Raw genomic sequence first — 12,218 nt, forward strand, 5'->3', positions numbered from 1 at the left:
GGTCATATAGAACATACTTAGATGGGACCATGCAATAAACCTGGTGCACATGAAGCTGATGTAGCAAAAGGAAATCTGTTTGGAATACATACGGGGAAATGAAGAACTTCACAAAGAGAGAGCCAACGGAATTATTCAATAATTATAGATCATTCATGAACCGGTGAAGGGTATGGGAGGGCTCTTCTAGTTTGGGGCATTAAGAAAGTTGTTTTAGATTTAAAGCAAGTTCAACACTTGTTACAGTTTATGCACATCTATGAGTGAAATGCAAGCAGAATCAATAAAAGCAGGAGAAGATGCCGAGCGAGGGAGCAGGTTGCCCTGGAAGCCCATGGCCAAGTCACAGAGCAGCGTCTGCATGCAAACAAAAACCTCGAGCAAGGTGAGGAAAGCAAGAGATCAGACAGAAAGAATAAGCAAATGGTCACGTAAGTCTGAAAGTGTTTGGAAGGTCTGGTTTTGTTAGAAAACAAGTCAATTAGGGATGCAGTTAATGGATAGAAGAGGGGGGGGGAACCCACATGTGACCCAAAGGTGCGTCACCGATGAAAAAGTTAGTAAGCATCCCATAGGAGAAAAGGGCAGGACAGATCGACAAAAGACACCTATCAGTCTCAAGTTCAAGCTAAGAGAAACGAAGAGAAGAAGAAAACGGAGGAAGACTGGGACTCAGACCATGCCCTTTTCAAGGGAGGCCAACTGCTGAGCTTTTAGGTTGAAGGTAGATCTTGGTGTGAGGACTATCATCTTATAAGACTAATAATAAACAGAAGCGAGGAGCTGGGGTGGGCTGGGATGAGGTCGAACTATGGTAAATTTGAGGGATAAAAAAAATCTATCTGGCTTGCAGAATCAAGGGCAAAACGGACGAGGCACGACAAGAAATAAGGGCAGGCCGTCTTCATTGACAGATGAGAGGGGGCCAGCCCAAACAACTGCCTCTAGAGCTAACAACAGATGGAAAATTCCAAGATAATTTCACCCTCAACCCCGCCACCCCCCAAGCAGAAAACTCTTTTCCCCAGCCTTGGTTGAAACGGAAAGGATGCCACTTATAATCCACGTGACCAGGAGCTTCCAGACATTAGGTACTTTTTTATAGTTCTAGATCGGGCCTGGCATCTCTAGCTGCATGCACAAGCACATGCTTGCTATTAGCAGAATCCACACGGAGAGAAAGGTCTGAGGATATCCTTCTGAAAACGCTGCCCTTGAAAGCCTGGTTCTGCTCTGACCGCGGGAGAAGCCATGAGTTGGCCCAAAGTCAATGGCAACTGATTCATAGAAGTGGAACATTCAGTTGTCCATGACTTTTCAAAGATCACCTCTAGTATGTTCAGGGAGGTTAATGTTTGTTTTTTTTTAATGTCTTCACACTTTTAGTGTTTCCGCTGTAAATGAAAAGGTCACATTGAGCTAGATTTATGGGAAACAGTTATAAATTGGCTGAAGAAAAGATAATCTATCATACAAATCATTTGACAAATTATTACCAGGGGCCATTTCGACAGTTCGGTTCCAATTCCCGGCGACCCTCGATACAACATTCTGCGCCATCCTCACTACTGTCCCTAGGCATGAGCCCATCGTTGGTGCCACTGTGTCAACCCATCTCCTTGGCGGTCTTCCTTGTTTTCTTTTTCATTGGCCATCTCCCAAGCACGGTGTTTTGAGTCTGGTCCCTCTTGAGAACATTCCCAAAATAGACCCGACCAAGTCCCACCATGCTCACTTACTGCACACCTCCCTGTTCATTCTTTGCCAGTCCGTAGCCTATTTAGTTTGGTTTTCACCAAACACATCAATCGTGCAATCTTCCTGTTTACAGTTCAGTCTTCACAAACATATGAAGTGATAGAAAGTACCGTGGTTTCGGTCCAGTTTACCTTGGTCCTTAAAGTGGCATCTTCATTCTTGACACGTTAAAAGAGAGGGCTCGTGTAGATTGGTGCAAAGCAACATGGCGCTTGATTTCCTGCCTCCTGCTTCCATGAGCACTGACTGTGGACCCAAGTAAAATAAACCCCGCCCCATCATTTATCATGCTGTTACGGATTGGTCTAGTCGTTGAGGTTCTTTTTTAAGTTGTAACCCATACTGAAGGCTGTATGCAGTCTTTGATCTTCAACAGTTAGTGCTTCAAGTCCGCATCCCTATCCGCAGGCAAGGTTGTCTCATCTGCAGATCACAGGTTGTTAACGAATCTTCTTCCAACCCCGAAGCCGTGTTCCTCTTTCTGTAGACCGACTTCTCAAAGTATTTGCTCAGCACACAAATGGAATAAGCATGGTGAGAGGATACAGTCCTGGTGTGCCCTTGCCCTGAGTGCACACCCTGCAGTGTCCCCTTTTGTTCAAACGACTGCCTCTTGGTCTACATTTTAACACATTAGGCAGAATAAAAGCCAAGCACTACTAAATATTACTTTAAACTGAGCATTGCTGGTTACTTTTGAGAACAAAAATACCCTTTTCTCCCTTACCTATAAATCTTAGTTGGGGAAAAAAAGTAGTTTTAATTTCTGCTTTAAAACCATTAGCAACTTCAATCATAAAAATTTCCATTTTCAGATTTCTTTAAACTATTTCCTAGTAAAGAAGGATATTGGCCCATTGCATAAAGTTAATGGCCTAGGTTTTAACTTTCAGTGGATATATATTTTTCCCACTGCCTCTGAAGACAGGAGATGAATTTTCATATTGCAAGCTCAACCTCAAGTTTGGAAAAAAAGTAAGGGACATGCATTTAAAAAAATTTCCCCCAGTGTCCCAGACAGGAAATAAATGGCTTTAAGGTAATAGAAAACCAGGGAAGACATAAAGGAAAAACATAAAACTCATTCATAAAGTGTTGTGAGAAAAGTTTGACAGATCAGAAATTGAAATAAAATACTTAAAATTGTGAAGGCTCAAGAAAATGGTATTATTCATTCCACATTCCTTTGTTTTCTTTGAAGTGGAAGGAAAAACAATAAAGTATTTCCCAATTCCACTCTGGAATTATTCAGACGTTGGAAAAAACACATGTCATTTGGATTTATAAATAGTGAATTGCCAAAAAATGTTCAGCTCTTTGCAAGGAACATCTATCAGGAGAGATCCCTATTCCTTCAAGTCTAAATTAATAACATTTTCTTTGTTCCTGAAAAGTATAATAGTGATACTTTACCCCAGTAAATTTTAGAGCATAAAAGACATGAGATAAATCAACCATGTTGCAACTAAAGTTTCCTTTAATTTTAATCGCAGTGGAAGTGATGAAAGCCACTTGGCATTATATGGAGAAATCATGAATGCTAGTGTCTCTTTGGAGAGTCAACCTTAGTTTGTACCTAGTCCTGTCTTTTTGAGCAAGATTTCCCTTGGGCCGAAAGCTAAAAAGCAGGGAACTCAGAGGTAAAAGAAAATGATACTTGGAAGTAACAGTTTGTGAAAAAGGTGAGAGAAAAAATAGGTCCAGAGAAAAGAAAATGGAACCATACTTGGACAAAAAAAAAAATCACGAGTGAAAGCATAAAATTGAGAGAATGCACAAAGCATTAATTACTTGGTTTGTTCATTGTTCTCTTATTGCTGGTATCTTTGAGTGTGTTATAAAGTGTGAAAGACCAGAGGCCCATTTCCCATCTCTTTTCCTTTCTTGGAAATCTTCCTGAACAAGCAAGGCATGAACCGAGCTAAAACTTTGAAGTTACTCAAAACAACTGAATTAACATGTACAGCAAGATTGAAGTCCAAGTGCAGAGAAGAGAAAGAAGCATGCATTTGCATTATATCCGTGTCTCCAGTCACCAATGTATCTCTGTAGAGCTGTGGGTTTACAGTGACATATCGTGAAGGGTTCATCAGTGAGTTTGTGGAATTTCTTTCCGATAATGCCCCAGATCCTCCCCAGGCCACAATGGCATTATGGATTAAAGCAAGAATCTTGGGGTGCGTTACTTCCTACCACAGACCACGCTCATCTTAAGTTTCAAAGCAAATGGAAAGCAAGGTCAGAGAATAGACGATCACATTATTTTAAACGTATGATTGATTTCCTCACCTTGATCAGGCAATTCTTTAAGAACTCCCCTTCTTATCAGCTCCTCTCTACTTTGTCTTGTGGATATCTTCCTTTCTAATACTTTCAAAAAGAATAAGCACAAGTAAGAATCAAGTCATCGCTTAAAGTATTTATGAAAAACATTCCAGGTACCATTGAGCACATCCATTCCGTTCCCTCGAGGACTGAAATCCCAGTTTTTCTCAAGGTCTAGCAAACCATGTTACTTGAGTCCAATCAACACGGCTAGGACAAGGGCAGGTGACTCCCGCTGCTGACCTGAAGTCAGGCAGTGGCTCTTCTTCTTTTCCAAAGAATGATGTTTGGCCAACAAGCCAGACATACTGTTTCCCACGGACACATCTCACATCGAAATATACCATTGCTTAAAAATAACAGTTTCTGAAACACAGACCTCTGGTGGTGCTGTGTATGTAAAGAGTATTTAAAAGTTCATAGGAAAATTTCATTATCTTTTCATCCTATTTTCCAACAACTTTTTGAAGTTCCTTCGTGTGGATGCAAACATTAAAAAAACCCATCCAAGCAATCAAATTGACGTGAAGGAGTGTAGACGAAGTGGAGACCCAAAATCCATCTGTAAGAGAATTGGACAGTCTCTCACAGAAGGACCACATGGAAGGGATGCTATACCCAGGGTGCAGTTTAGCTCGGATGAAACATATAAGGATTCTCTAGTCTTTAACATTCCCTCCCCTTACTAGTATGGTCTTAGTTTTACCTCATTAATCTTGTTAGACCTATATATGTTCATTTGTATAATTAAGATCTTCCAATTCATGAGATCCAAGATAGATAAACCTTGCAGAAATAGTAATGGGAGTAATGATTCCCTGAGGGTACAGGAAGAGTGGGGTTGGGGGAAAGGGGGAACTGATAGCAATGATGACTGTAGGACCCCAGTCGAGGGGAATGAATAACAGAATGGTAGGTGAATGGATACAAAAAAAATATAAACATAATAATATAATAAAATAATAAGTGCTCTCGGGGGTGGGGGGGCGGGAAGGGATAAAGGAGAGCTTATATCAAAGAGTTCAAGAAGAAAGAAAATGTTTTTAAACTGATGGTGGCAATTGTATAATTATGTTTGATCTAATTGAATTATGGATTGCTATAATATCTGTTTAAGAGCCCCTGATAAAATGATGTTTTTAAAAGGAAAGAAACCTGTCAGTAAATATTCAGGTGACCCATATGAATTCTAGAGAGAATATACTATTTTTCTAATATTTTCTCTCTCCCACCAACAGACATCATATACACAAATTCTATAATGTTCTGGTATATCCCTTGGCAAACCTCAAGTCTTAGAAAGATGGAGAAAGGAGTTAAAAGGTGTAGCTTTTACAGGCCTGTGAAGAAATGGCACTCTCAACACTGATGCTTCCTTGCTCTGGAAGAAATCTAAGTTCTTCATGGTCAAATTTTAGAGGGAGCTTAGGATTTAGGGGTGAGCCCTTGGCAGCAAGAGTCACCTTTGACATATAAAAGATGAGTTCCTGAACTCTCTGCAGGGGGAAAGGAGGTGTGTAATCCTTTCAAGACCCTGCTACTTAAAGCCAGCATTTCCCAAAGCACATTCTGAAGAACTCTATTCCCTCCAGAGACTGTGAAACAACAGAAAAATACCTTGACACAGCCGAAAGGGCTTAATAAGGGCCCAGTGCTCTTTGGGGAGAAAGAAAGGACCGGGGGTGTAGTCTGGGTAGTCAGGCAAAGCAGATTTCTTGCTGCCCCCAAACTTCCTATTGTGCCTGGACAACTTAATTTCAAGATGCACATGAAGCTCCACCACGAGACATCCTGACACATGCAAGGGGTTCCTGTGATGGCACCAAGCATATGTTTTTGAGACTTCCAGAAAGATGCTGGACTAAACAGACCCACTCCCCAGGTCCTCTACAACCAAGACCTGAGCGACTCAGCGAACCATGTGAATGATAATTCTGGAACTCCAAGCTTCAGAAGAAAGAATAAAGAAGCTGATGGTGTCCGGCTATCAAAAGATAAAGAGTCTGGAGTCCTATAGGCTTGAAGATAAACAAGTGGCCATCTAACTGAGAAACAACAAAGCCCACATGGAGGAAGCACTTCAGCCTGCACGAGATCAGGAGGCATCGAAGGGATCACGTATCAGGCATCAAAGACCAAAAAAAATCATAGCACTGTGAATGAGGGGGAGTGCAGAGTGGGGACCCAGGGCTCATCTGTGGGCAACTGGACATCCCCTTGCATTCGAGGGGCCATGGGGAGAAGACGAGCCAGTCAGCAATGATGAAACATACAATTTTCCCCTAGTAGTTGAATACTTCCTCCCCCCCACTATCATGATCCCAATTCCACCTTTAAATCTGGCTGGACCAGAGGATGTACACTGGTACAGATAGGAACTGTAAACACAGGGAATCCCGGGCAGATGAACCCCTCAGGACCAGGGTGAGAGTGGCAATATCTGGAGGGAGGATGAGTGGAGGGTGGGTTGGAAAGGGGGGACAGATTACAAAGATCTATATATAACCTCCTCCCTGGGGGACGGACAGCGGAGAAGATGGTGAAGGGAGACATTGGGCGGTGTAAGATATGACAAAATAAAAATTTAAAAATTATCAAGGGTTCATAGTAGAGGTGGGAGCAGAGAGGGAGGGGGAAAATGAGGAGCTGATGTCAGGGGCTCAAGTAGAAAGCAAATGTTTTGAGAATTATGAGGGAAACAAATATACAAAAGTGCTTGACACAATGGATGTATATGTGGATTGTGAAAAGAGTTGTACAAGACCCCCAATAAAATGATTTAGTTATTTAAGAAAAAAAAAGAAGTACGTTGAGCACAGAGTAGGAGAAGAAGCTGAATAAATGTCAGGAGAGAGGAGACAGATGGAAAGGTGAATTGTCAATTGGTTTGGCAGAGTGAGGCCGGTTTGACCTTTTGCAAACAATATGCAGGTGAGATAGCAGCCCAGAAAGTGCCCAGAAAGGTGGGGGGAAAATTACAAAAGACAAAATAGATGACTGAGACCACCTAAACATGAAACTGCTAAATAGAGCAAACGATCTCACCAAACGAGTAAAAAGAGAACTCATTCACTGAGAAAAAAAATCGTGGCAATGGTGTACCAGACAAGAGGCTAATCTCTAAAATGTATAGAAAAACGTCAACAACTCAAAAAGAATAAGCCAAACAATGGAGTTAAAATGGGCAGAGAACATGAAGAGAGAGCTCCCCACCGAAGACGTGCAGGTGACCAGTGCACAGTCACCTGTGAAGCCGTGTTCCCAATCACCAGCCATCCTGGCGCCAACGAGAACGCCCCCTCACCTAAGTGAAAACAGGAATGTCAAATAGCAAACAGAAAAGGGCAAATGCTGGAGAGGTTGTGGAGAGACGGATGTTTTCTTTAGAGTATATATGCTCTTTGTTTTAATTTGCCAACCATTTTTTAATAGAAAACAAACTAACAAGAAAATGAATGCATTAGTCATCCACAGATTGCCAATGAACATTTTACTGGTTATAATGGAGACAAACAACATCATCCTCTCCCCCTTTAGATGCCCCGGTCACACCAACCGTACATCCTCCTGTCCTGCAGCGAATACCAAGAGCTCATTAAAGACAAAGTTAATCGGACACGAGACTTTTCGTCCCCTGCCCCAATAGTGTCAATGGCACATAATTTGTATAATGTACAATTAAATAGTTCAATCGTCACAAGGGGAGTTGTGCAATCACCACCACATTTATCTTAGAGTCTCCCCACCCCCATGATTATTTAAATCGCCTTTAAACGGATTTGTGCAATCACGAGCAGTTCTAGTGCTCTCTCCCTACTCCAGCCTTCATTGTTTACCCCCAAAATCCCCTTTCCCTCCCTGTTGCCTATCCCCTGCCCCCACAATCCCTATAACACATTATATCCGTTATATCATTATACAGCCACGCCTCTGGTGCTTCACAGCTAGGGAAACCCACAGAAACAATGAAAAACAAATCGCACTCAGGTGGTAAGGACAAGACTTTTCTTATGAGAATGCTATTAAAAAAAAAGATGTGTGATGGGGGAATACGGCACTTGACCCACCCAAGGGGAGGGGATTGTTTGTGTCTCCACAGGGAAAGAGACACCAGACTTAAAGCCAGTGCCATAAGAATGCAGTGTGGCAGCAAGGAGTGGGGAGCCAGTGGAGGGCCCTGAGGACAACTGCCCCCCCCCAGAATAATTTACTTTAGAGGACAGCACTGAAGCTGCAGCTAGGGGAGAGGGACATGTCTGATCAGAGCACACGGGAGCAAAGGAAGGGGGAGGAAGAGAAAGTGAAGCACATCCTGACCCACCATGCCCGGAGGACGATATCCCCGCCCTGAACAGCCAATGCACAGAGTGAACAATATGGCTGGTCTCATTACGAGTCATGCAGTCTCTTCATGGCCCAGGGCCCTAAGGGGGACAACACTGGAGACTCAGTGTCGGGACTGGCCCAGACTGACCCTGTGACACCGAGGCAAACCACTAAAAGCCTGTGGCAGAGCAACTGTGGGAGCAGGGCAGGGAGTCCCTGAGGGAGTACAAAGGACAGATTCTGGGGCCAGAGTGTGGTACCCTATGGGACCTGACTGAAGGACACGCCTAGAGATCAAAAATCAGACCTTGATCTATTTACGTTTTTCTTTCTTTTTAAATTTTTTTCTTTTAATTAATTTATTCTTCTGTGGGTAAGTGGTTTCCTTTTTTGTTGTCATCGCTGTGTTCTCACTCATCACCTATCTTGTTATGGCTTGATTTTTGGTGCATATTATTATCTCTACAGATCTATCTAGATAAGATAGACTGGATGAGTAGTCTGTAGGAGAAAACAATGGGACCAATGGTTCTGGGGGACAAAGGAGAGGGGGAGGCGGGGGTAAGGAGGTGGTGCTGACCAACTCAGGGACAGGGGGGGAACAAGTGATCCAAAATCAGTGGCAAGGAGGATTGTGAGAGGCCTGGTAGGGCTTGATCAAGGGCAATGTAACCGAGAGAAATTACTGAAACTCAAAGGAAGGCTGAGTATGATAGTGGGACAAGAGGAAAGTAAAAGGAAATAGAGGAAAGAACTAGGTGATAAAGGGTATTTATAGAGGTCTAAAGCCTGGAATGTGGATATGTAAATATATTTATACAAGAGAGTGGGGAAACCGATCTATGTGCATATATTTATAGATTTAGTATTAAGTCAGCAGATGGACATTGGGTCTCCACTCAAGCACTTACTCAATGCAAGAACACGTTGTTCTATTAAATTGGTATTCCAGGATGCACACCTTCCAGACACAACTGCTAAAGAAAAATGTGTGCATAACCAAATGTGGTGAAGAAAGCTGATGGTGCCCGGCTATCCAAAGATATAGCATCTGGGGTCTTAAAGGCTTGAAGATAAACAAGCGGCCATCTAGCTGAGAAGCATCAAAGCCCACACGGAGGAAGCACACCAGCCTGTCTGACCACGAGGTGTAGAAGGGACCAGCTATCAGACATCAAAGAACTAAAAATCATATCAGTGGGTGCCCACCTTCTTGATACGATCACTGAAGACAAACGTGTCCATAGGCAAAGGTGGTGAAGAAAGCTTATGGTGCCTGGTTATCAAAAGATACAGCGTCTGGGGTCTTAAAGGCTTGAAGGTAAACAAGCGGCCATCTAGTTCAGAAGCAACAAAACCCACATGGAAGAAGCACACCAGCCTGTGTGACCACGAGCTGCCAAAGGGATCAGGAACAAAAAATCATATCATTGTAAATGTGGGTGAGTGTAGAGTGAAGACTCAAAGCCCATCAGTGGGCAACTGGACACCCCCTTACTGAAGGGTTGTGGGGAGGAGATGAGCCAGTTAGGGTGCAGAGTAGCAACGATGAAACATATAACTCTCCTCTAGTTCTTAAATGCTTCCTTCCCCCAACTATCATGATCCCAATTCTACCTTACAAATCTGGCTAGACCAGAGGATATACATTGGTACAGATAGGAACTGGAAACACAGGGAATCCAGGACAGATGATCCCTTCAGGACCACAGTGAAAGTGGCGATGCCTGGAGGGTGGAGGGAATGTGGGGTAGAAAGGGGGAGCTGATTACAAGAATCTACGTATAGCCTCCTCCCTGGGGGATGGACAGCAGAGACGAGGGCGGGGGAAGATGTTGGACAGTGTAACATATGACAAAATAATAATAATTTATTAATTATGAAGAGTTCATGAGGTAGGGGGAAGTGGGGAGGGAGGGGGGAAATGAGCAGCCGATATTAAGGGCTCAAGTAGAAGGCAAAAGGTTTTGTAAATGATGATAGCAACAAATATACATATGTGCTTGACACATGGATGCATGTATGGGTTGTGATAAGAATTGGATGAGCCCCCAATAAAATGATTTTTTTACAAAAAGGAAAATCAATAAATGTAATGTCTAGCTAAATAAAAGGAAAAAAAGGGTGCTATTATTTAAATACATGTTCAGTTTGTTCAGGCCCTTGTCAAAGAGTAGAGAACCCTAGTCAGTACCACAAAACAACAACAACAAAAAACCCTCAACAAAGCCATGGCCACTGAGTTGCTTTTGACTCATCAAGACCTTGTGTAGGGTTTTTGAGACCCTACAGCTTTATGGACAAGACAGCCTTATTTTTCCTCCTCCAAGTCACCACTGCCTGACCTGTACTACCAGCAGAGTCAGCACAGAAAGCCAGATCACAACACTCACAACAACACTGTGGACCAGGGCTGAGCGATGTCCGCATGATATGTCGAAGGATCCTAAACCCCATTGCCTCCCACAGTTTTCTACAAACAGATTCCTGCTTAAAAGAGGTTCTGAAGGGAAGCAGGGCTCCAAAGACCTGGGCAAGGCCAGAGACCCCGAGCTGTTCCACTGTGGACTCAAAGACAGAGGGAGCAAGGTTAAGATCAAGTGCTGCAGCCCCCGGAATCAAGACACGTCCTAGAAAACCAAATGCACTGCCATGTCAGACCTCAGTCAGAGGGGTTGTCTTCTTCTCCGTAAGCTTTTGCCCCTTGCTCATGAGAAACAGGTATTTGAATGGTTCCCTGGCTTTGTAGAGTCATTTGAAACAAAATAACAACAAAATGGTTGTCAGGAGTCCTGACTTGTAGAGAAGATTGTCTTCAGCTGGTTTTGTGACCTTGGGCAGTCTCTTCAAGTTGCTGGGTTTCTGCTCCCTTATCTGCCAAACTAGGGATGGGATTTAATGCTCCTTAAAGGCCCACTCTTCTATCTCAGATGTTGCGTGGGAGCCGTGGTCCAGTGTCAGGGATCAGGGCCGTTCTGTAATCCTGACTTTAGGCACCTTCAGAGACTTTCATCCTCTCAATAGAAAAAGGATCCAAGTATCTGGAAATTATCAGTTTTTGTTTCTGTGTTTCTAGTATGGGCCCCAGAGGATGCTTGAGCTTTCTGTTGCTTTAATTCTAACTTAATCTCCACGGAAAATTCCTCGTCCTTCTTCCTTGTAAACTCTGGAGCGTCGAAGCAGCATCAGCTTCCTGCCAAGAATCAAAACCGAGCGCTGTGTTCTTTTGCTCTGCCTCCGATAAACAGACCCCGATAAGAGAATGCCTTTGGTTATTTGTTTGCTTTTTGGCTGAGAGCATTTTTCACACATAATGCAGATAACTATGTTCCATGCCAACAAGTACAAACTGCAGGCAACTGACCGTGGAAGGTATGTTGCTAAGGGTACAAAATTCCGACCACTGCTCTCATGGACTTACAAGTATCTCACTGTTCGTCTTTTAAAATATTTCACTTATGTTTATATAGCGTCTGTATATTTGCAGACCACAGCCAGTGGACGCTTTTTCATGGGCTCAGAAGGTTTTCTGCATTGGAATGAATCCGAGAGGTCATTCCAGTGCAACGTGCCACACAGAGCAGAGTTGTCTCTGGCTCATTCCCGAAGGGTGGTCACCTGCTTCAAGACTCCCGACGCACATGCTCAGGTGTGGCAAAGCCCCCTCGCTTATGGATCCCCCCCACGTTTCCTAGCAAGGATTTCTCACAGGGAGTGAAAATTGTACTTCCTAGAACTTCCACACATTCATCACACTCGTGTCAGCCGGGCCGCTGGACTAAAGCAAGTCCTTTGTGAGTGCAAAAGCA

At 43.3% G+C, this 12,218-nt stretch overlaps 1 protein-coding gene across 4 annotated transcripts in view; it reads right to left on the reverse strand.

Moving 5' to 3' along the window:
* PHACTR2 (phosphatase and actin regulator 2) overlaps nucleotides 1–12,218 on the reverse strand; it is a 127,933-nt gene that overhangs the window by 50,611 nt on the left and 65,104 nt on the right. For all 4 annotated transcript variants that reach the window (XM_075554443.1, XM_075554441.1, XM_075554442.1 and 1 more), the window contains exon 3: nucleotides 4,048–4,128. In XM_075554443.1, the coding sequence (XP_075410558.1) occupies nucleotides 4,048–4,128 (81 nt within the window). The remainder of the gene's footprint in view (nucleotides 1–4,047; nucleotides 4,129–12,218) is intronic.

Source organism: Tenrec ecaudatus, chromosome 7 (genome assembly GCF_050624435.1).
Source record: "Tenrec ecaudatus isolate mTenEca1 chromosome 7, mTenEca1.hap1, whole genome shotgun sequence".
NCBI lineage: Eukaryota > Metazoa > Chordata > Mammalia > Afrosoricida > Tenrecidae > Tenrec > Tenrec ecaudatus.